General features: G+C 39.8%; 2 protein-coding genes across 2 annotated transcripts; one reads left to right on the top strand and one right to left on the bottom strand.

The window, feature by feature from the left end:
* Positions 1 to 5,490: 5,490 nt before the first annotated feature.
* LOC145141080 (UDP-glycosyltransferase 79A2-like) lies at positions 5,491 to 7,434 on the bottom strand. The gene has a single exon (XM_079074425.1). The coding sequence runs from the start codon at positions 7,382 to 7,384 to the stop codon at positions 5,996 to 5,998; it is 1,389 nt and encodes a 462-aa protein (XP_078930551.1). The 5' UTR covers positions 7,385 to 7,434; the 3' UTR covers positions 5,491 to 5,995.
* Positions 7,435 to 10,118: 2,684 nt separating this feature from the next.
* Positions 10,119 to 10,817, top strand: LOC145139014 (uncharacterized). The gene has a single exon (XM_079072982.1). It carries the CDS (start codon positions 10,119 to 10,121, stop codon positions 10,815 to 10,817), a length of 699 nt encoding a protein of 232 aa, XP_078929108.1.
* The last annotated feature ends 15,072 nt before the right edge of the window (positions 10,818 to 25,889 follow it).

Genomic DNA, 25,889 nt, shown 5'->3' with positions numbered 1-25,889 from the left:
ATTTGTGGTTGACTTTTTGACAAATCTTTTTGATTCTGAACAGGTGTGTTCTTAACAAAACACTTGTTCTGAGATTTTGTCTAAACATATTTAGACTCAATTATTTCCGACGATTTATTTGACAAAACATTTTGTTTCTTTCGAGATTCAATATTTTGCCAATAAACCTTCTTTCTCGCTTTAGTCATCGAAATTCCATGTTCTTTTGAAATCTTTTCAATTTGTTCTTTAAATTTTTGAACTTTTTGTTTTGACTTTTGAAAAACTGTTTCTTTTGATTGTTTTTCTTATTTTGGTTTGGCAGTTTTAACAACCCAATTTCTTTGAGGTTTTTTTCTTTGAAAAGTGGACGAGTTCTTGTTGAGATTATTTTCGACAGTGCTTTGATTTGAGAAAAATCATTCTTTCGAAGCTTCCTTGTTATCCTCTTCAACAATTTTGTTAATTTCAAGTTTAACTTTATCACCATTTCCTGAGGTAACAAACACATGTTTGGGAAGATAACTTCATCTGAGCATTTGAAGTTAGGATACACAACGTATTCGATTCAAGATAATGAGGACCCTTAAAACATTAATTTATTTAAGTCTTTAAAAATTAATACCTTTTATTGTTTCTTAAAACATTAATTTATTTAAGTCTAGGATCCTAGTAACGAAACAATTAAATGGTTAGGTGACCTTTATCCCATAAACTTAATCAAACTCAGTAGGTAGCGATTACCAATTGCATTCAATATGTAACTCCTAAATTATAGGATCCTAAACAACTGTTGCTTAGCTTGGCATGTTTATCTCATCTATTCCTCGGACCTCTCATGCTTAGGTGACCTTTATCACATAAAATTCCGATCAAGTCATCCTACTTGAAACAACTTGTAGCATTGTAACTAACCAGTAACAAGGTGACCCTTTAGAAACCAGAAACTACAAAACTACCTCGAACATTAAAATCCAATCCTAGAACCAGGTGACCTTGTGACACTAAAACCCTCAAATGATAACGAGTGTTCTTCAAAAGGACGTCAATGACTTGCATTTTTAGAAAAGGTTTTATATATGTTTTACATTTATAGTTTATAAAAACATTGTCTCATGCATATTGCATGCATCCAATAATTCATGTACCCTTTTGTAAAATTCATATCACTTGTTATGAGGTTCTTTAGGTGCCAAATAAAACTTCATTTTATTTGCCATTAAATGCGATTAATTATAAACTAAAATCCGGTATTTTAAAGTTTAGTCGTAGATCGGTTTTAAGAACCGGTAATAGTCTTAATAAAACTTTATTTTATACTTAAGACTTGGATTTTTGGATGAGTTATAAAATTACTATTGTAAATTTCCTTTTAACAATCAAAAAACTTATGACTTCATGAATTTGTAGAATAAACTCATTTTATTTTATAAACTTAATTTTATGCATCTTATGATAAAAGTCATATTTTGATAAACCAAAACTTAGGTGATGATACTTATGTTTTAAATCTCATTTATCATGCATAAAACATAATATCAACATGTTGCGTTATGTTTAAAACATCAATATCATATATTAAGTTTCGACGCAAAAAAAATCACTAGTTTTATTATTTGCCGTTATAACGCTATAAACCGATTTTAGTCTTTTTAATAAAAACTCCTTATTTATTATAAAGACATGAAGTTTATATAATGTTTAAACATATTTTAAACCATTCCAAATATTTTAAAGTTGGGTATTTATAAGTTTTACAATAAAACCATTTTCAACAAAAACTTGGTTTCAATATAGATGTTCATATTTCAACATCGTTAGTACTAGGCTATTGCAGGATAGGTGATCTTAAAGAGGCCTTCCAAGTATTTGATGTAATGTCAAAAAGAGATGGTTGTGGGACAAATGAGGTAACTTTCACCATACTGATTCATGGTCTATGTGAAGCAGGTAAGCTTACAGAAGCATTTGCATTAAAGGAAAAAATGGTCATGAATGGATGTCATCCAAGTACACGTACATATACTATTCTCATGAAAACAATTCTTAGGATCTACTGATAAAGCTATGTATTTACTTGATGAGATGCTCAAGAAAGGAAGTAACCCCAATGCTCATACTTACACAATATTGATCAATGGATTATGCATGGAAGGTAAAATTGAAGAGGCAAATGTAATGTTTAGAAAAATGATCAAAGATGGATTAATTCCAGGCACGATTACTTACAGTGCACTCATCAATGGCTATTGCAAACAAGAACAAGTTGTTTTTGCTTTTGGGCTTCTTGCCATGATGGAAAAAAGAAACAATAGGCCAAATATTCGCACCTTTAATGAACTTATGTAAGGTTTATGTAGAATTGGTAAGCCTTCCAAAGCAATGGCATTATTGAGAAAGATAGTTGACAATGATTTAAGACTCGAGACACTTGTTGGATTAATCGGTTGTTTAAGGGTAATTTGGTTCCATAATTTTCTTTATGCACAATTTGAATAAGGAAATGTAGGATAAGGTAAATTGACTAATTCTTAATGGGCACGTTGGGTTTAAGAATATGGGTCAATCCTTCTACCGGTTCTATAGGTAGCAGTGGCTTAGTAGATAGTATTTTATTGCATGTTTTATGTTGCCACGGTTGCTTATCTGTTGCTAGTTTGTAATCCTATATAAGGCATATCTTTGATTTGATTAAAGTAACCCCAAGAAAAGCACATTCGGTGCACATCGTGAGTTTTGAGTAGTGTGTGTTGTGTGTGTTTTCAAGGACCTGTACCAACAATTGGTATCAGAGTTTAGGGCTCGTGAAGAGGAACAAGGCCGTTTCGAGAGTCGACTTTTGAAGGGGAAAAGCCTTCGGGTGCGGGGATGCCATCACAGCTGAAGCCGAGTGGTTGGCAGTGACTTTTTATTGCGGGGAGAAGAAAACTGAAGGTTTTATCGCACAAAAAGGTTCGAGACAACAGAGGTTGTGAAAGTGTTGTTGTTCGTCAATGGTTAATTAATGGCGGAGAAGGTGTTTCAGTTGGTGGGTTTCTTTGCCGGCTGTCTTTAGTTTTTGGTGGTGTCCGACAAGGTGATGCTTCCGCCGGTAGGTTGTGGGTATGTCATCGGAAAATGGAGAGAGTTACCGGAGATGCGTGAGAAAACGAACAGAAAAGATCCGTCAAAGCAGGTGGCTTTGGGTTTGTTTCGTTTTGCAGGTGAAAGAAGACGGGAAAAGCGGGTTGCTTTGTTTTCTTGATCGGTGGAAGAAGGCTCTCGTTTCAGAGAAGTGTTAGGTGAAAACAGATTATGTGTGGTGACAAACAACAGTCAGATAAGGAGTACTTTGGACGAGACCGAGGTGGAAGTCGGGTGTCCAGGAAAAGTCGGGATTAGGTAATGACTTTGGACGTGACTGAGGTGGAGGTCGGGTGTCCGGGAAAGGTCAAGAATTAAGATGAAAAAAGGGCGATTAAAGGCTGTTTTGAACAAATTGTGTGAACAACCGATTAAGGGGGTAACTGTTGGATTAATCGGTTGTTTAAGGGTAATTCGGGTCCATAATTTTCTTTATGCACAATTTGAATAAGGAAATGTAGGATAAGGTTAATTGACTAATTCTTAATGTGCACGTTGGGTTTAAGAATATGGGTCAATCCTTCTACCGATTCTTTAGGTAGCAGTAACTTAGTAGATAGTATTTTATTACTTGTTTTATGTTGCCACGGTTGCTTATCTGTTGCTAGTTTCTAAGCCTACATAAGGCATATCTTTGATTTAATTAAAGTAACCCCAAGAAAAGCATCTTCGGTGTACTGAGTAGTGTGTGTTGTGTGTGTTTTCAAGGACCTGTACCAACAACACTAACTTATAACATATTAATTGATGGGTTTTGTGAAGAAGGCCAACTTGATATGGCTTTTAGGATTCTAAACTCCATGGATTCACTTCACCTTGAATTTGATGGATAGGGGTGAGCGCGGTGCGGTTATTAGCCAAAACCTCATCACTAACCGCAAATACGGTTAATCCATTTTCAAAACCGCTTGGTGCGGTTATTTTTGCGGTGCAGTTTTGTTTTTTCTATGTTGCGTTCATTAACCGCATGGATTTGGTGCGGTTATTTTGTGTGGTTTTTAACCACAGTTTAGATCTCAAACGGTTTTAAGAGTTCAAACATATTACTTGTAATAAAAAAAACCATAAGGTATAAGACAATTAACTTAAATCACAAACAATTAATATCTTAAAAACGTCAACTCAATAGTAATTAACAATAATTTTTTTAAAATTGTCTAATTTCATCATTTTTCAAAGTTAAACATAACAAAAAACCAACACTTTTGTCTTCTAGTATTTTATTCATCTTTCATTTATGAAACTTGTCGTGTTTTTAATATTTAATATATTAATAAATAATAAAAAAAAGTTGAATATAATATATGCGGTGTGGTGCGGTTTTTTTGCGGTTTTTGAAAACTAATAACCGCACCGCACCGCAAATTTGCGGTTTTTGAAAAACAGAAAACCTCACCATCGGTTTTTATTGCAGTTGCGGTTTTTCGGTTGCGGTTTATCGGTTGCGGTTTATGCGGTTTTTGTGGTTAATTTTAGTTGCGGTGGGGTTTTTGCTCACCTTACTGATGGATTTGCATATACAACACTCATAGATCAGCTTTCCAAAGAAGGAAAAGTGGATCAAGCAAACGGGATCTTGGGTGTAATGATGAAAAAGGGTGTAACTCTTGATGAAGTCACATTTACTGCTCTAGAAATGGGTATTGCAAGAATGGTAAAACAGAAAATGCAGTTTTGCTTTTTAATCGAATGGTCAAACATCTTACTTTGACCAGCCCTCACATTTTTAATTCACTGATTGATGCTTTCAATAAAGATATGAAGGTGGGCTATTCAAATGCTATTTTTGGGAAGATGTTGAAATGTGGCGTGACTCCTTCTGTGGTGACTTACACAATTCTAATTGATGGGTATTTAAGGGAAGGTAATTTTGATCAATCTTTAAAAGTTTTTGAATCAATGAAACTTTGTAATTGTCCTCCAAATGTCTACACATTCACGATTTTCATCGATGCATTATGTCAAAATGGTAGAATGGATGAAGGATTAAAGCTTCTTGAAACCATGCGTGATACGGGTGTATCTCCAAATGTTGTTACTTATACTATATTGATTAAAGCTTATGTTAAATCGGGTGAGTTGGATCATGCATTTGGAATCTTGAATGATATGGTAAAAGACAAGTGTCCACCAAACTTTGAGACTTTTTCTTCATGGCTTGAAGGATTAGTTATCTCCATCAGTGGTAAAACTAAAAATAAAAATGCTTCTTTTACTGTGTTTAAAGAAATGAATGCTACTCATAGCGTTGAGTTTTTACAAAAGGCCAAGAAACATGGTGTTAAGGATTCGGATGTTAATAGTTTCTTGATCATGGGGTTGTATAAAGTGGGACGAATAGTTGAAGGCTATGAATTGGCTCAAGAAATGGTGAGAAATGGCTACTTTCCTGACATTACTTCATGTTCTCAGATTCTTGAACACTTGTGTCACGAAGGGAAATATGATGATTGTGTAGTGTGGATGAAGATGATGTTTGATCATGGGCCTATGCCATCTTTTGAATCATGTTGTTGTTTATTTCATGGTCTTCGAAAGGAAGGGAAGATTCGGGAAATGCAAGATTTGATGTCTGATCTTTTGTGGAAAGCTGGTGTTGAGGACAAAGATGGAGTTTTATCATACATGGAATCTTTGTTACATTGTGATGAACATGATGAATGCCTTGAGCTTCTAAAAGTTGTTGAAGAACTTAACCATCAAGAGAGACCAATAATCTAACTAGATAGAAGAACAGGGCCCACTTGATGTAATCGATAATATCAATAGACATTTTATTTGATTGCTCTCATATTACAAATCTTTATGCATTTATTTACATAATCTAAAAGCATAGAGCATAATTTAGATGCATATAGACGAGGTTAAATTCAAACCATCAGTCGTGCTATTGCTAAAGTGTCTTCAAATCCCTAACCAAATCTGTAATATACTTATTCTGTATCTCGTCATTCTGCAAAAACCCCTTCCATTTCTTGTGATTTTCCCTTATTGGTTCTTTTTCAGTCTCTATCATAACACTCTTCACAGCTTCAAACACATCTTCTTTCCCAAAATACCCATCTTCGTCTCTCCTATTTACCTCAACTCCTACCTTCCAATCCATCGCCATTAACTTAGAGTTCATGAACTGGTCACCCTTCAATGGCAGCATCACCAATTGACAGTCGTTTACCAGAGCTTCGATCACAGAGCTGAAACCAGCATGACAGACATAACACCCAACACTTTCGTGAGCAAGAATATGTCGTTGTTGCACCCACCCTGAGTGCACCACTCCTTTACCCTTCACCCTCTCCATGAACCCAAGAGGTAGGGTTCTTCTCAGTTCCACAGAGCTGTCGAGATTCGCCGGAAAATTCAACACCAGGAAGAAAGGAAGACCGGTGAGTTCTAACCCTAAAGCTAATTCTGTAATCTGATCATCTGTTAGAAAAGTTTCACTGCCGAAAGAGCAGTAGATTACGGATCTGGCCGGGAAGTGGGTCAACCAGTTGGTCCACGTCTGGTCCAGTTCGCCGGAATGTGGCTCGGGAACCACCGGACCGATTAGAAGAAGTGGTCTGTTGACCTGTTTGGTTATATAATCTAGGTAAGGTCCTTCCATTTCTGTACATGACTTCATGAGTATAGCGTCGCATCCATTAAAGCATTTTATCAAACGGTCAAATACGCTTGGAGTACCATGGAAGCTCGTGAAGATGTAAAGAAAATCCGAAGCCTCAAAAGTTCCGAGACCGATGGTTCCCGGGAACCCCGGTGGAGGATTCTTGACTTCTTCTATAGTCGGTGGTATATTCCGGCCGATATAGGCGGTGACAAACGCGATGGCGATCCCCAAAAAAACCGAGAAACAGACGGATTTAATGCCGAGCTCAGTCGCGATTGGTGGCAGCCACGATTGCGCAAAGTCGAAGATTACGAAATGAGGTTTGAGATGTGTAAGTAAGTTCTTGATCTGGGGTTGCATGAGGTCTAAGGCGACTTTGAGGAGTTCAACGGTGGCTGGGGAGGTGTCGGCGGTGTTCTCCACTCCTTCAGGGAGGCCGTCAACATGAGGGAGAGTGAGAGGGATGATTTGAGTGGCGGCGGTGCGGTTGAGCATGGTTTCTATACGCCGGACATTGGCGGAAGCAGCCAAGAAGGAAATCCTGATACCAGAATAAGAGGATAACTTATTGGAAAGCTGTACAAAGGGACTTATGTGACCAAAAGCCAGAAAAGGAAACATCACTAAGTGGAGCTCATTACTGTTTTCATCAGTTGACATCTTCCTTTGCATCAAGAAGTGGTTTTTGATCTGTTTGTTTAAACTTTAAAGGTTCCTTTAGAGCTTCGATACCTCTGCATGACTTTATGACAATATATATATATATATATATATATATATATATATATATATATATATATATATATATATATATATATATATATATATATATATATATATATATATATATATATAATATAACCCATTCCTACTATATAAGCATCTTGTAATCAATGAAACTGTATGAAAGAAAGCCACGTCCTTGGGGAAGAGCATGAATGCGTTATCGTACTGGATTGTAACTCCAACACATGTCATTCGAGTCGAGGTGTCAAAATCATGGTTGTTAAAACTTTAAATTTTAAACATATGTTTTTCTTAGAATGGCAATGCAATATATACAAGAACCTACGAGCATACAATGTACATATACAATAAAGAGTGAATTAAAAGAAGAACACCTACAATAAAGAGTGAATTAAAAGCCTACTTGAGTTTAACAAAAGAAACGAAAAGAAGAGAAAAAAAAAAGTCAGAAGACAAAGAAAAGCAAAACAAATTTTTTTTTTGTTTTTCCGAGTTGGAGAAAAATGGAAGAAAAATTAAGGGTGCGTTTGGTTGTGGAAAATTATTTTCATTTTCTAATAAATTGTTTTCAGAAAATAGAATTGAATTTTCATTTTCAAATTTCAATAAAAATTTTAGAAAACGCGTTTGGTTGAAACCGATGAGTTTTTATTTTCTATCTTAGAAATTTGGAAAACTTTGGAAAACTGTAAAAATCACTTATGTAATTTACATACAATTTGGAAAACTGAAAATTTTCATTTTTTTGGAAAATTTTGCAAAACTAAACGAACCAAATGCATTTTCAAAATTTCCGTTTTTCTTGGAAAATTTTCCAAGAAAACTAGAAAATTTTCCACAACCAAACGCACCCTTAGGGTGCGTTTGGTTGTTGAAAATTGTTTTCATTTTCTAAGAAAATGTTTTCAAAAAATAGAGTTGAATTTTCATTTTTAGTTTTCAATGAAAATGCGTTTGGTTGGAACCGGTGGAGTTTTCATTTTTCATCTTAGAAATTTGGAAAACTTTGGAAAACTGTAAAAATCACTTTTCTAGTTTACATACAATTTGGAAAACTTAGAAAACTTTGGAAAATTGAACGAACCAAACGCGTTTTCAAAATTTCCGTTTTTCTTGGAACATTTTCCTACAAAACTGGAAAATTTTCCAAAACCAAACGCACCCTTAATCATTTTGTTCTTTCTTTGCAGAAATGTGTTGCGGCCATTCGTTTGATGGCTATGGGGGAGTCACCCGACACCATGGACGACTATATGAGAATGTCTGAAAGAACCCCTTAGGGTGCGTTTGGTTGTTGAAAACTGTTTTCATTTTCTAAGAAAATGTTTTCAGAAAATAGAGTTGAGTTTTCATTTTTAGTTTTCAATGAAAATGCGTTTGGTTGGAACCGGTGGAGTTTTCATTTTCCATCTTAGAAATTTGGAAAACTTTGGAAAACTGTAAAAATCACTTTTCTAGTTTACATACAATTTGGAAAACTGAATATTTTCATTTTCTTAGAAAATTTTGGAAAATTGAACGAACCAAACGCGTTTTCAAAATTTCCGTTTTTCTTGGAAAATTTTCCTAGAAAACTGAAAAATTTTCCACAACCAAACGCACCCTTAATCATTTTGTTCTTTCTTTCCAAATCCTCCCAAATCGGAAGGAAAATTTGGAAGGAAAGTGATCCTTCCATTTCCTACAACTTCCTTCCTTTAAGACTATGCGGTATGGGCCAAACGAGAAGAAACGGGGATGAGGTGGCACGTCTCAACGGCGTCGTGACGGGGGGAACACCGCCCCCCTACTCGTTTTTGCTCGTCGAGGTTGCATCTCGTTGCCGTCGCGACTGGATGAAACGCACAAAATTTAAACGTTTTCAAACGTTTAAATGGCAACGGTATAAAAAAATTAACTATTAAAAAAAATCATTTACCCTATAAATACCTACTATTGTATAAAAAATTTCACACGATTTCTCTTCTCCTTTCTACATAGTTTCAATTCTTCAAAAAAAATATGGACCCTTTCGACTCGTCCGATGATTCAGATGACGATATTTTCTTCAGAATGATGTATCATTATTACACTACCGACCTGCTACAACCAGACTCAGCCCCGCTACTAACAAGACGTGCGATGTTAAACAGAAATCGCGAGGAAGGACACGAACATCTATATCGCGATTACTTTGCGGATAATTGTGTATACGGGGCGAAGGACTTCAAAAGAAGATTTTGTTTGAGTAGGGATGTGTTCTTACGAATCGCCAACGCCTTGGAAAGCCGGTATCGCTTCTTTACTATACTTTTATACAAAATAAATAAAAATGTACTACATGTTTCTTTAATTTTACAACATATGCAATATATTTTTAAACTGTAGTTAATTTATGTTTAGGTACGAATTTTTTCAATTAAGATATGATGCTAGAGGTAGACGAGGGTTTACAACGTTGCAGAAATGTGTTGCGGCCATTCGTTTGATGGCTATAGGGGAGTCACCCGACACCATGGACGACTATATGAGAATGTCCGAAAGAACCGCAAGGGAGAGTTTGTAGACATTGTCAAGGGGTGTTGTTGAAACATTTGGAGACGTGTATTTGCGGAAACCTTCGTTGCATGATTTGCAAGAATTGTATGCGGCGCATGAAGAACGCCATGGGTTTCCCGGAATGATCGGAAGCATTGATTGCACACACTGGAAATGGAAAAATTGTCCGGTAGCATGGAAAGGGCAATACGCAAGTGGCCATCACAGATCACCTTCGTTGGTTTTAGAGGCTGTTGCTTCTCAAGATTTATGGATTTGGCATGCATTTTTTGGGGTTGTGAGTTCCAACAACGACGTCAACGTTATTGATCAGTCGCCAATATTCGACGATCTTTTGAATGGAAAGGCCCCGGATGCTCCTTTCACGGTGAATGGAAACGAATACAAATATGGGTATTACCTTACAGATGGAATATATCCTCATTATTTCACATTCGTGAAGGCATTCCGCCACCCGGTTGAAGAACGAGACAATTTTTTTAAGAGAAGACAAGAAGGAGCACGTAAGGATGTGGAACGTGCTTTTGGAGTGCTGAAGGCGAAGTGGCATACAGTCGAACATGCAGCACGACCATTGGATTTAGAAACTCTACGATATATCATGTATGCATGTATCATAATGCATAACATGGTAGTAGAAGATAAAGGGCGAAATATTGCACACTATATCCCAACGGAGCCCAGACACGTTCAGTTTCAACTAGGAACAACAGATTATTTGCATCGCGTTGTTGACATTCAGGACGCAAATAAACACAGACAACTTCGAGAGGACTTGGCGGATTATATCTTCTATGGTAACAATAACGATAACGAATAGCGTTGTATTTTTTTTTTTTGAATTTGGATGTTATTTCTTTTTTTGTTTTTGGATGTTATGTGTAATTTAATCTCTATGTTAATTTTAATCTTTAAAAATTATTATATGTTATTTATAATTTTTAAACATTATGTTTTATTTATTATGTTATATTTAAAAAATATTTGTCTAAATTAAAAAAAAAAGGAATTCGGAAAAAAATAAAAAATAAATTATAAAATGGAAAAAAAAGTTGGTGTCATAACAAGATACAACATGGTGACCATTTCCCCACTTGATGTGGCGTGTGATATGACACCAAAATGGTGTTTCATCTAGTTGCCCACACCTAGTGCTCTAATGAAACTTGGGAACACAAATTTCTTTTATTTTCTTCTCATTTCCATCTATTTTTTTTCTCTCGTTAAGTTAAACTCAGGAACTGGGTGTAAAAGAAGAACACCCAAAGAAACTAATTAATACAAGACCCACAAAATTAAGCCAACTAAAACTGTTAATAAATACCAAACATCATTATAATTATTTTTGAAGGCTTGAAGCATAATTATATTTCTATTTCTCTCATATGTTAGTATAAAGCTCGAGTTGGACTCAATTCCCTTAAACAACCGTCTATTCCCAGGGTACAACAACCTAAACAGTATTGTGTACTGCCGGATATCACCACTTGCCTAGCGCGAGCCCGAGTTTATGGAGCTGCATTCGTGTCCGCAGGTCGCGCCCATGCACGAGTTCGGTGTTTTTGGTCTACGGAATCAAGATTTGTACCCCCCCTGCGCGCGGGTTGGAATTGTAGCATAACCATAGACACAGGCTTGTAAACCTTCCATGCAATGAAGCTTATAAACCTTGTTGAGTTTGGTCTTTCTACCAATGTGGGACTCATTCTCACATTCCTCTCTTTTGCTAAACTTATTCTCAAATACCCATCTTTGAGTATCGATATCTCATTCATTTATACTCTATTTTGGACATATAATATATCGTTTCGAAGTCCTCATGGAGGAGAACACAAACCCACTTAGAGTTCGTTATATATACAACATATGTATATATTTATATATGTCCAAAGTTAGTAAAAATATAAATATTTATACTAAATTTCCAACACGACACTTATAAATGAAGTTACTATATTTCTATTAAAAATATGTAAATATATAGGTTTTCATGTTCCATTACTAGGTTTATATTGAAAAAGTTTACTAATAATAATCTAATATTGGAAAAGTTTAACTATTAGTTTTTTAATTGTCAAAATCCCTACCACTAATCTTCTCCGGGCACTCCGTCGATTTGCAATTAATCTACATTTGTTGTCTTTCTCAAAAAAAAAAAAAAGGGGGGGGGGGGGGGGGGGGGGGGGAGGGGTTTAAAAAAAGCAATACGAAAACAAACTATAAATAGCGTTTTTTGTCTTCTTTTTTACATTAAAAAGCCGCTATGTTTACAAACACATTGTTTCGTCATTAAAGCTAGTGAGGGTAAAGGCTAAGGTGAATCAGTAACATATGCATCAAATGCAAGATTAAAAAGAAAAGTAGAAACATACAAGAAAAGGATACTCTGTGTGTGTAGGGTGGTGGTGGTTTCAAGTAGATACATGAAGTGGCTATGGTTTTGTTTACGTGTTTCACACACAACCCACAACTAAACTCTTCGCTTTTAAGCTTTTCCATGTGTAAGCTTTTAAGCTTCTTTTCCATCCACCTCGATTGCATTAGAGATTAGAAAATAGAAATAGTCGGGGTATATTCGGGGATGTTGAATCTTGATTCAAAATGTGGGCTACGGGGCTGGTTTCCCAGTCTTGCCTACTTTTGGTACAGTTAGAACTTACGGGTTGTTTGATACAAAGAAATAGAATTGAAATAAAGAATAGAAATGCAGAGAAAAAGAATTAAATTGTTCTTTCAGAATCATTTCTTATGTTTGGTTGCATTAAGCAACGAAATGAAAATAATTTTTTTTTTATCAATTTTATTCATTTTTAAACAATATTTTTTTATAATAATGTTGTTATGACCATACGATGTACATCTTAATTTGTAAATTTGTCATCTTTTATGTTTATAAATTTTCAATTTTCAATTTTGATTATACAAAGTAGCAGTTAGCTCTAACATGACCAAAGATTTTACAATATACTCCAACTTTATATTCTTCGTATTCTCAAATCGCCAAACTGAGAGCAAGCTGACCAGGAATAACATGAACATCAATTGATAATTTTATGCCTTTATGCTACTACAATACCCTTCTTCAAAGAAATGAAAAACTAGCATGGACCATAGCATATGTATTGCTTAAAACATACCATAACGTAGCCATTGTTTTACAAACTATCAAACCAAGTCGTTATTTCAAAAGCACCATAACAAAAGATAAACTCATAAACATGGGTAATAACTAGTTACAATATTGATCTCCTACTGGGAGAGAAGGAAGGTACCCAAAGGAAGCCCTCTTGCAACCGTGTTTAAGGTAAGAACTCGATATACTAACTATGATTTTGTATTTGTGTTTGAAGACTAACTGTGTCATTTCATCGAGCAGGTGGTGTGTGCAACATCTCTGAATGTTTTTAAGGTCAACAACTCCTCTGAAAGCTCGTATACTAATGAGCAACAAAAAAAAGAGAATGAGATAAACCGGCCACGACTTTCAAACATCTTCGAGTGTTTAAACCTTGCAGAAAACAGACCAGCTACGGATTACTTACATCCTCTGTTCAAGAGGTGGAATAACTCAAGATCAAGAGGTTAAACCATGCAGAAAACAAACTACGATTCACAAAAACTAATGAATTACAACCAAACAGCATCAATTAAATCGATGATATGGAAATAAATTACCTTATTTGTAGAATTGTTCGTTGCCAGTCTTCGATGGGCTGCCAATCTTCGACTAGTATAAAATTTGTTTAGGGCATAATCATGTTATACAAACAAGAGAAATGGAAACAATTCTATTTCTCTTCTCATATTTCCCTGTACCAAATACCCCCCTTAAGGGTTTTAGATTCCGAACTTTGACAGGTTAGAGACATATTTCACACATATTAAAAATGGGATTTAGAGCCCTCTAAGGAGATTATTTGAAATCCTAGAGATAATTTTCAAATATAATATGTAACATCCCAAATTTCGAGTCCAAAAATTTCATTTTTAATTAATTGATTTATAAAACTTCCATAAGAAAACACAGTAAAGACATATCATTTCATAAACTAGTATCTCATGTCTGAAAACCAAGCCATAAATATAACAACGTCAGAGTACAATCCCAAGAATCTCGTAATGTGGAAATCCAACGTGTGTGTGTATGATTTGCAGCTACCGCGCCGGCTCCTTCCCCTTCGCTGAAGAGGTACCTGAAACAAAACTGAAAACTGTAAGCACGAAGCTTAGTGAGTTCCCTCCCCCCCCATCGTACCGCATACTGTACAATCACATAACATACATATACTGTCAGGCATATCTGGGTGCCCGACCTACCCCTTCGGTCCTATCGACCGAATACTGCCTAGCATATCTGGGTGTTGGCCTCCCCTTCGGTCATCTCGACCGGATACTGCCTAGCATATCTGGGTGCTGGCCTCCCCTTCGGTCCTCTCGACCGGATACTGGGGACTATTTCACCCATCTACTACTACCACATAACATATAACACATAATCATATTCTATCTAGCATGACTGGGTATGACTACCCCCTTCGGCCCTATCGACCGGAAATCTTGGGGACTATCTCCCCTACTGCTACTAGTATATAACATCATATCATACTAGCACATAACACATCAGGTAGTAGCAAACCTAGATGAATATCACAAAGACAGTCATCTAATATACAACTCCTACTGGTGGGCCGGCATTATGGCCGTAGACCCACCGCTACTGGAAGGTAACTCACCTCGCAAGGCTGACTGCTGAAAAGCTGATCGGCAGATGTCTGACTGCTGCTCCGGTGATCCTCTGGCTATAAATCCATAAAACATATAGTCAGATACTGATAACTACTCTTAGGGTAAAATGACTATTTTACCGCTGACCAAGTCAAAGTCAAAGTCAACCTCCAGTTGACCTGACTCGTCGAGTTGGGCTGCCAACTCGTCGAGTCCCTATCCTTTCATCTGTCCTTCCTCAAGCCCCTACTCATCGAGTTTAGCAACGACTCGACGAGTTCTCCTTCTAAAACATCCTCGAATGAACCTTCATTCGGCTCGCTGAGTTGTATGAACAACTCGTCGAGTTCATCCCCATCCTATGAACACGTCTGCCCTTGACTCACCGAGTTGTATGAACAACTCGTCGAGTTCATCTTCGAACGTTGGGAGATTTCCTTGGACTCGCCGAGTCTGTTCATACACTCGTCGAGTCCTATGATCCCTAGGACTATGGCTAAGTCCAATGTGTTGGGTCATTCCCCCGGACCCCTCTAAGACCACTCTAACACTCACTGGGTTCCTTCGAACCATAACAGAAAAGGGAAGTCAAGCCATGGACTCGTCGAGTCCCAAGAACAACTCGCCGAGTCGAGAATGACTAAGTCTTATTTCTCAATTTTTGACGTACAACACTTGACCAAAAGATAGATCTAGGCTTCTAGGATCGATCTAGCACGTAAAGTTACAAACTTTATGTGCATGCATTGGACTATGAGCTCAAATGGCCCTAAATGAGACTCTTATGATGCATGGGGCTCTCTAAGGCTCCAAAATCAGTCCCTTTCTGCCTTGTAACCCCTCAAAGACCTTGGATCTGAAGTCTTAGCCCCCAACCATGCTTGCACTCATGGTTGGTCACCAAGAATGGCTCCTAAAAGCCCTAAATCACCCCAAAAGGGATCTAAAACATGAAAGAGCAAGGTATCAACTTTATACCTCTAAAGAACTGCAGAGGGTGCACAAACTCGAACACCTCTGGCCTCCTCTTGATTCCTCAAGTCTTTCTCTTCCTTCTTATGTTCCAAAATCACCAAAAACCACCACAAAGGCCTAAGATCTTTACATAAACGATTAGGGTTTGATATGGAGAGTTCTGAGAGCAATAGGGACGAAGGGAGGCTGAATGAGATGTTTAAATAGGATGCAATCCCTTAAATTAGGGTTTTGTCCAGTCAGGGCCTACTCGTCGAGTCTGGCTGCCGACTCGTCGAGTAGGTCATTAAACTCCCGGGTCCAAGTCGCTCCTACTCGTCGAGTTGGCCATCAACTCGCCGAGTTCTAGGCAAAAAAATGAATAATACTTGAACGAAATTCATATGTAACGCCCGTAGATCAGCATCAAAAATGACTTTTTGATGGAAGATTATTTAGAAATATTAATCTTAACTAAGTTATAGTATATGTTACAAGGATTCCGTACATATAAAGAACGCCGAAATCCGAGTTATAACGAAGAAGTTATGACCTATCGAAGTTTCGCGACAGAACCGACACGACACAACGCGGCGTAAATAGTGAATTTACGTTAGAGCGATATTTGGCCTTAGCGATCTAAATGAAAGTCGTAGAATACGTTAAACCGAGAGCGTGCATAAAAAGAACGTCTAAATCTGACTTCGTATGAGGAAGTTATGATTTTTCGAAGTTTCAGCATTAGCAGTATGCAGCCCGAAACTCGAGATTGAGGTCGAGCGATATTTAGCCAAAACTTTCTAAATGAGAATTCAAGATCTCATCAATAGTAGTCCAACGATAAAAAGACAGACGAAAACGGAGTTCAGATGAAGGAGTTATGAATTTCGAACGAAGTTTTCATGTCCCGGCCTACTAAAAATAATATATTAATAATATATTAAAATTAAAATCACAATTAGCCAACGGAGTCTAAACAATAGTTGTAGAGCATAATCTCACCTACGCGTGGATATAAAGAACGTCGAAAACGGAGTTCGTATGCGAAAGTTATGAATTTCTGAAGTTCGGGGCGCAAAACCCCAAAACTGTCAGAGTTCACGACGTGAAGACAGTGTTCACGACGTGAACTCGGTATTTATGACTTCTGGAGCCTGACAGACACAAGTGGCGATGACGCACCTGATGACTATTGAATTCACGACGTGAGAACTTAAAATTCACGACATGAGAGCTGAAAAATGACCCTATAAATAGAAATCGAGGGTCAGCCGATTTTGGTTGCTCTATTTCTTCTCTCCCACTCTCGATACTCTCTCTAAGCCCTATTTTAACCCCCCGAAGCCCCGGTATCATCCCAAGACACGGAGCAAGTCCCGAAGCCCGAAGATCCCGAGAAGAAAAGAGTTTCCGAGCCGAAGCTCTGCCTGCAAGAAGCCCGGTGTGTGAAGATCTTCTAGTTTCACCGAAGAAGTACTACTCTTAGAGCCGTAGTGCTGTCCGATCATCTTCTGATCAAGTGAGTGTATAGTCCCTTTCATAAACACGATTTTAATACAAGTATTGTTTGAATGTATTAAGTATATGTTTGGTGTGAGTGTGTAATTACTTTCTTCTAATACATAAATATGAAGTATTTTCTATGAAATACGTGCTATGTGTTTATATATTGTTGTTTATTTGAGATGAGTGTGGAATGGATGTTTTATATAGTTTTTAAATGAGTTAAACTGTATATGTATTTTATATCTACAAATATGTTGGGTAGAACATGGGTAGATGGAATAGTTGGTGTGTGATTAGAGATGGTATGAGTAAACCCTGGTGACTATGAGACGTAGTGCCTATTAGATAAACCCTGGCGATGATGTGACTTCATGCCTATTAGATAAACCTTGGTGACTATGGAGTTAGCGCCTATTGTATAAACCTTGGTGACTATGGAGTTAGCGCGTACTGTTAAGTAAACCTTGGTGACTATGGAGTTAGCGCCTACTGTTAAGTAAACCTTGGTGACTATGGAGTTAGCGCCTATTGTATAAACCTTGGTGACTATGGAGTTAGCGCCTACTGTTAAGTAAACCTTGGTGACTATGGAGTTAGCGCCTATTGTATAAACCTTGGTGACTATGGAGTTAGCGCCTACTGTTAAGTGAACCTTGGTGACTATGGAGTTAGCGCCTGATAGCTATGGATTTAGTACCTGATAGATAAACTTTGGCAGCAATGGACTTCGTGTCAATTCCTTAGGTCAATCCTTAGGAACAAATGAATAAAGGATAGTTGATTCTTAGGGTAAAACCTTAAGAAATAAAGAAGATAATGGGGATGGGTAATTGGGTTGATTGTTTGATGATTAAATATAATAATTATATTATTGTGGGTTGAAAATCCTATATGCTCACCAGGCTCCCAAGCCTGACCCACTCAGTTTTCGTTGCATTACAGGTAATGGCACAAGAGTATAAGTTGGTGGACTTGACGAGAGATTTTGGATTATAGATCAGTAGTTATAAATAACTGTTGTAAGGTCTATTTTATACTGTTTATGCTTTTGGTCTGTATCGGAACATGACATCCCGAGATTTTGTTATTTAATGAAAATACATTCCTTTAAAGAAATGCTTTGATAAATTCTTATCACATTTTGTTTTGGGAACAAATTCCGCAACTGTTTTCTGTAAACGATTACTCTGATTTTAAAACAAAGCATAAACAAATCGGTCTTTTCTGGCCGTGAAAATGGGGATGTCACATCATACCAGGAACCGGGTGCTACAAATTTCCCCCACTTATCTTAGACTTCGTCCTCGAAGTCTGCTGCTCGGCCCTGAAAAAGCTCTGGATAATGCTCCATCATCTCGTCCACCGGCTCCCACGTCCACTCCGAGCCCTTCCGGTGCTGCCATTGCACCTTCACCAGCTCGACCTTCTTGTTCCTCAGATCCTTCAACTTCCGGTCGAGGATCGCCACGGGCCGCTCAATGTAGTTCAGGCTGCCATCAACCTATATATCCTCCAGGGGCACCACTGCCGAGTCGTCCACCAGACATTTCCGCAGCTGGGAGACGTGGAAAGTGTCGTGGATCTGACTGAGTTCCGCTGGCAGATCTAGCCGATATGCCACCTTGCCCACCCGGGCCAAAACCCTGAAAGGCCTGATATACCTGGGGCCCAGCTTGACCCGCTTCCTGAATCGGATGACGCCTTTCCAAGGCGACACCTTCAGGAGAACCATATCCCCGACCTGAAACTCCAGATCTGAACGGCGCTTGTCGGCATAGCTTTTCTGCCGACTCTGTGCAGTCTGAAGCCTGCTCCTGACCTGCTGAATTCTTTATGTCGTCTTGAGCACTACTTCGGTGCTCCCCATGACCCTCTGGCCAACCTCACCCCAACATATCGGGGACAGGCACTTCCTCCCGTATAACATCTCAAAGGGAGGACGATCGATACTCGCGTGGTAGCTGTTGTTGTAGGAGAATTCAGCCAATGGGAGGTAAGTATCCCAGCTACCACCGAAATCTAGCACACACACCCGCAGCATATCTTCCAAAGTCAGGATGGTTCGCTCGCTATAACATCCAAAAATTTTACGCCAAATTTAAACTTTTTCAATCATAAATAAAACCCAATAGTATATGTTTACAAAATGTTTTCAATCATTATTCATCAGAGTGTCCCAATAACCAGATCATAAGGATGAGGAGCGGTACGGTCACGCCTTCGCCTTGCCATGATCTCCTGAAATACCTGAAACAATAAACTGAAAACTGTAAGCCCGAGGGCTTAGTGAGCTACCCCCAAAATACCAATACCACACTGATAATACCATATCAGTAACAGACAATCAACAACATGCATACTGGGCCATCGGCCTGACTGGACCACCCTGCAGGGCCTACAGTCTATCTGAATCTGTCCCGAGCCTTCGGCATAACTGGACCGCCACGTGGGCCTACAGTCTCCCCAGACCGCTCATAGGGTATGTTGGCCTTCAGCACAAAGCAGGACCGCCTCAACCCAAGCAACAAGCAAATAACCATGTGCGCATAACTAACATATACTGGCATATACAAACATCAAACATATCTATCTCACTGACCACTAATCATAGCAATCTCTCATAACTAGAGCACCGACCTAGCAGGTCACTAACATATCAATCCCTACGGATCAAAAGAGCATAACATACTGTCTATCCTGATTCCAAACTAACAGGTCTTAACCACATGTAGCACACCATAACAGTAACAACTAAAGGGTCGGTCTTGGTGCCTTAGACCCTATTGATATAGTGAGGATAACTCACCTTGCAGATGTCGACTCGGTAGATAAACTTCAACCCTCGGATCACTGCCACAAACTCCACCGCCTATTACCATAGTATAATCATACCCATAAGTCCCCAACCTTTCAAGGTACCCCATAAGCCAACTAATCAAACCCTAGTCAAGGTCAAAGTCATAAGTCAAGGTCAACAGTCCATGTTGACTGATATTTGCATATTTAGCCTCATAATAAGTATAGAATTTTATCATTTATTAGCTAATTTATTGCATATCATGGACAAAAGGTACTTAATAATGCTTGAATTGTGTTTTCAGTCCAAAAGCGAAGCTCGGAAGCAAAAGGAAGCAGGAGAAGCGGTTGGGAGCTCGGGAGTTGAACAAAGAAGAAAACCACCAAAAACAACACCTACTCGGCGAGTAGGGTCGACTACTCGGCGAGTCTGGTCGAAGATTCTAGATAATAAAGACTCTGTGGCTTACCGTGCACGGGAATTAAGTGATAGACTCGGCGAGTCGGTGCGGAATCTATAAAAACGACTGCTTGGATCGCCATTGGGACTTCTGGAACCTTTGGGGAGAAGCAAGTTGCGATTGAAGAGCCAGAAGAACCCTAGAGAACGAAGATACAACCTAGAATCCAATTCCGAAGAAGATTTGAGGCACATTCTCATCATTCTACTTAATCTATTGTTTCTCAATTATGGTTAGACAATTAGAATTCGTTTTATTGCTGTTAATTACCTCAATCATGAGCTAAAACTCTTAAACTTCTGTTTGGGGATACAAAATTGATATTATGGTTTGATTAATGGTAGGATTAATTTAATATTGGTGATTTTGTTAATTTTAGCTTGTTAAAGAACCTTGTGTGTGAATGATAACTAATTTTCTGTTAATAGGAAGATAATTAAATAGTATGAACATCTTTTAATTGTCAACCCCATATGTTTATGTGACCACTTTATCATATGTCTAGGACTAACGAACGTGAAACTAGAATTAATAAGAAAAATTAGGTAAATTCATGTGCGAGCTTGTTTGATGACCATCAGCAAGAGGTTAACTAAAGGACCAAATTAGTTAGCTATTACAAGTCTAAATTAACCCGAATAAATAATCTAGTGAATTAAATTAAATTAGACAACTGATCACTGTTTGAGTTAGTTTGTTCTCTAAGGATTAGTGTAGCGAACGCAAAGCTAATCACTCGAATCGGTAGCCAATAGAAGAATTAATCCATTGCACTATTACCATAATATCAACCATAGGATCAATTGAGTTGAACTAAGCAGAAGTCCCTTTTGTTATTGAATTCAGTTAAATCTTTGTTTTTCTAGTTTTTAGCCTAAGTAATATTAGTAAGTTTCTAGTCTTGTAAAACTAGAGAAAACCCATATTTGCTATTTAATTTAGATAAAATTAGTCTTTAGTTTTAATTTACCGTTCCCTGAGTTCGACACTCTACTTATCCAACTATACCACTAAAAGACAGGTTCACTGCCTTTGTGTGCTTAATTTATAACTTAAAAGTAGGACTAAAACCAGTGCATTTTACACACATCATTGACCTTGACTCGCCGAGTACCCTCGGCTACTCGCCGAGTTCCTTGAAGTACTAACCCACTCGCCGAGTCACCTGAGTGACTCGTCGAGTTCCTTCGGTTTACGATCGAAACCCTAAGGCCACTCGTCGAGTTTCCTTCTTGCAACTCGACGGTTACACGTGCATACATAAATTGGGGAAACCTCAACCGACTCGCCGAGTTGTTCATCCACTCGCCGAGTCTACGACAATCTTCATCGGACTCGCCGAGTTGTTCATCCAACTCGTCGAGTTCAATGCCTATCTTCATATGACTCGCCGAGTCGACTATGCAACTCGCCGAGTCTCTTCAGCCCTTTAACCATGCAAACACTTTCTAAGCCATGCCCAGGCCCCAAATTGCAGATCCAACTTCCTTAGGCATGCTTATCATGTAAAGTTGCAAACTTTACGTGCATGCAATGCTTTAAGACCCTAAAATGGCACAACTGCTTGCAATGAAGTCACATCCTTGAGAGAAGGCTCATACTAGACAAGGCTGATAGCTTTATGAATCAAGAAGCCAAGGGGAGTCCAGATCTGAAGTTACAACTTCAGATCTTGGCTTAGACACAAGAATCCTTTCCTAAACTTATGCACAAAAGGGTTTAGAAGAAAATGAGCCAAGGGAAAAACGATTTAATACCTTCAAGAGAGCCCTTTCTGATGCAGAACTTGAAACCCACAAGATCTTGCTTCAACTAGTTTGTTTCCCAAGAGATTCCCTCACCAAAAGTCTTCCTCCAAGCTAAAATTTCCAAAGAATACACACACACTCGAGTTAGGGTTCTTCTGGACTCTCAATGGACTGCAGAGAGGCCAAAGGAGGCTTATGCTTCTTTAAATAGGGTGCAAAACCCCGAGATTTAGGGTTTCATCTACCAGCTCCTGCTCGTCGAGTCCCTTCTTGGACTCGGCGAGTAGGCCACTAAATACGCGAACCAACCCGCTGCTACTCGACGAGTAGTGCAACCAACTCGTCGAGTAGGCCTTGAAACCAATTAAATTCTTATTTAAACAATACCTGAGAATCGGGGCGTTACAATTCTCCCCCACTTGAAATAGACTTCGCCCTCGAAGTCTGCTGGAATAAACAACACCGGGTAATGCTCTCGCATTTCCGCTTCCGGCTCCCATGTCCACTCGGATCCCCTCCGATGTTCCCACTGCACTTTCACCAAAGGTATTTATTTGTTCCGCAGAATCTTCTTCTTCCTTTCCAAGATGGCTACAGGCCTCTCCACGTAATTCAGGCGCTCATCGACCTGAATATCATCCAGCGATACTACTGCCTCCTGATCCATAATACACTTTCGCAATTGCGAAACATGGAACGTGCTATGAATTCGCCTGAGCTCCTCCGGTAGCTCTAGTCTATAAGCCACTTTGCCAACCCTGGCAATGATCCTGAACGGCCCAATATAACGGGGACCCAATTTTCCCCTCTTCCTGAAGCGGATCACACCCTTCCAGGGCGAGACCTTAAGAAGTACCATGTCACCAACCTGAAACTCTAAATCCGATCGACGTCTATCAGCGTAAATCTTTTGCCGACTCTGAGCGGTCTGCAGCCGCTGTCTGATCTGCTGGATCTTTTCGGTAGTCTGCAAGACTACCTCCGTCCGACCCATCACTCTGTGTCCAACCTCACCCCAACAGACCGGGGTTCTACATCTCCGACCATACAACAGCTCAAAAGGCGGGGCGCCAATACTGGAATGATAGCTGTTGTTGTAAGCGAACTCTGCAAGCGGTAGATGGGAATCCCAACTCCCACCGAAGTCAATGACGCACGCCCTCAACATATCTTCGAGGTTTTGAATGGTTCGCTCACTCTGTCCATCGGTCTGCGGATGGAACGATGTACTAAAGTGCAGCCGCGTACCCAGTTCCTCATGGAACTTCTGCCAAAAACAGGAAGTAAACCTGACATCCCGATCGGAAACAATGGATATTGGAACCCCATGGCGAGAGACAATCTCGCTGACGTACATGCCGGCCAATCTCTCGGCCGACGAACTCTCCTGTATTGCCAAGAAATGGGCATTCTTGGTCAACCGATCCACGATGACCCATATAGCATCGAACCCATTCGTCGTCCTCGGCAACTTCGTAATGAAGTCCATCGTGATCTGTTCCCATTTCCGCATGGGAATCTCCAGAGGCTGCAGCTTACCATGCGGCCTCTGATGCTCGGCCTTTACCATTCTACAGGTCAAGCACCTCTCAACATACCAAGCGATTTCTCGCTTCATATATGGCCACCAGTAGCTCAAACTTAGGTCACGGTACATCTTGGTGGCCCCTGGGTGTATAGAGAAATGAGACTTATGAGCCTCCTCCATCACTGTTTGTCGGACCCCTCCGGACATCGGAACCCAAACCCGACCGTTTCGGGTCAATAATCCGCGACTATCCTGAACAAACCGGGCGCTCTCGCCCTTAATCCGCTCCAACTTCCAGTTCTCTGGTCTCATGCCCTCAACCTAAGCATCCCTAATCAAACTCACAAGCAGGGAATCCACCGCTATCCTCATACACCTTGCTGGTGTAGTAGACCCAGCTGACTTGCGGCTCAAAGTGTCCGCAACCACATTCGCTTTACCAGGATGGTAAAGGATCTCACAATCATAGTCCTTGACTACATCCAGCCACCTGCACTGCCTCATATTCAGTTTCGGCTGATCCATGATGTGCCTCAAACTCTTGTGATCTGTGTATATAGTACATCGGACCCCGTACAGATAATGCCTCCAAATCTTGAGAGCGAATACCACCGCTCCCAACTCAAGATCGTGCGTAGGGTATCTCGTCTCATGCGACTTCAGCTGCCGCGATGCATAGGATATCACCCGTCCCCTCTGCATGAGGACCGCCCCCAGACCTATGATGGATGCATCACAAAATACTACAAAATCCTCGACTCCCTCGGGGAGCGTCAATACTGGCGCCTCACATAAACATCGTCGGAGGGTCTCAAACGCCCTCTGCTGCTCAGGGCCCCACCGGAAATCCACCCCCTTCCTCGTTAGACGAGTGAGGGGTGCTGCAATCTTGGAAAAATCTCGAATGAATCTCCGGTAGTACCCTGCTAATCCCAAGAAACTCCTGATGTCTGAGGGAGATTTCGGAATCTCTCACTGCATAACCGCCTCGACTTTTGCCGGGTCGACCAAAATCCCCTCCTGGTTAACGAGATGTCCGAGAAACTGGACCTCTCGTAACCAAAACTCACACTTCGAGAACTTGGCATACAGCCGTTCTCATCGTAGAACCTCCAGCAGCTCCCTGAGGTGCTCCTCGTGCTGCTCTCAGGTCTTGGAATACACCAAGATATCATCTATGAACACAATGACCGAGCGATCGATCATCGGTCTGCAGAACCGATTCATCAGATCCATAAACACTGCCGGCGCGTTGGTGAGCCCAAACGGCATCACCACGAACTCGTAATGACCATAACGAGTTCGAAACGCGGTCTTCTCTACGTCTTCCTCCCTCACCCTGACCTGGTGATACCCGGATCTTAAATCGATCTTCGAAAACCAAGATGCACCCTACAGCTGATCGAAAAGATCATCTATCCTTGGCAGTGGATAATGGTTCTTCACCGTTAACTTGTTCAACTCCCTATAGTCAATGCACATCCTGTGCGAATCGTCCTTTTTCCTGACAAAAAGGATCGGTGCTCCCCATGGGGAACTACTCGGACGAATAAACTGCTTACCAAGCAGCTCCTGCAACTGAGATGACAACTCCTGCATCTCTGGCGGTGCCAGACGGTACGGCGCCTTAGCGATGGGGGTCGCACCAGGCACCAGATCAATCCTGAACTCTACCTGCCTCTCCGGGGGCACTCCAGGTAACTCCTCCGAAAACACGTCAGCGAACTCTCTAACCACCAGAACCTCTAAAACTGAAGTCTGATCCCTGACCCGCGTATCCACCACATACGCTAAATACCTTGCACATCCGTGCTGAATATACTGTCGAGTCCTGGCGGCCGAACAAAACCCTGATCCTACTCTGGTGCCCTCACCATATACCACCAGTTCTCCCCCACTTGGGGTTCGAACTACCACTCGCTGTCCCTCACAATCGATCATGACGCCAAAATGACTGAGCCAATCCATCCCTACGATCACACATACTTCCCCCATGGGAATAGGAATCAAATCTATCGGGAATGATACCCCAGAAATCTCCAGTTCGCATCCCCGGTGGACCGAAGAAGCAGAAACCCCGTGCTCGTTGGCGATCGAAACTCGCAACGGACACTCAAGCTCATCTATTGACACACTGAACTCTCTACTGAAAGTCTGAGATACAAACGACCGAC

The sequence above is a fragment of the Lactuca virosa genome, chromosome 9 (genome assembly GCF_052849685.1).
Source record: "Lactuca virosa cultivar CGN04683 chromosome 9, Lactuca_virosa_CGN04683_v6, whole genome shotgun sequence".
In the NCBI taxonomy this organism is placed as follows: Eukaryota; Viridiplantae; Streptophyta; class Magnoliopsida; order Asterales; family Asteraceae; genus Lactuca; species Lactuca virosa.
Note: the sequence above shows the minus strand (reverse complement) of the source record. Positions and strands in the feature narration are given on the sequence as shown.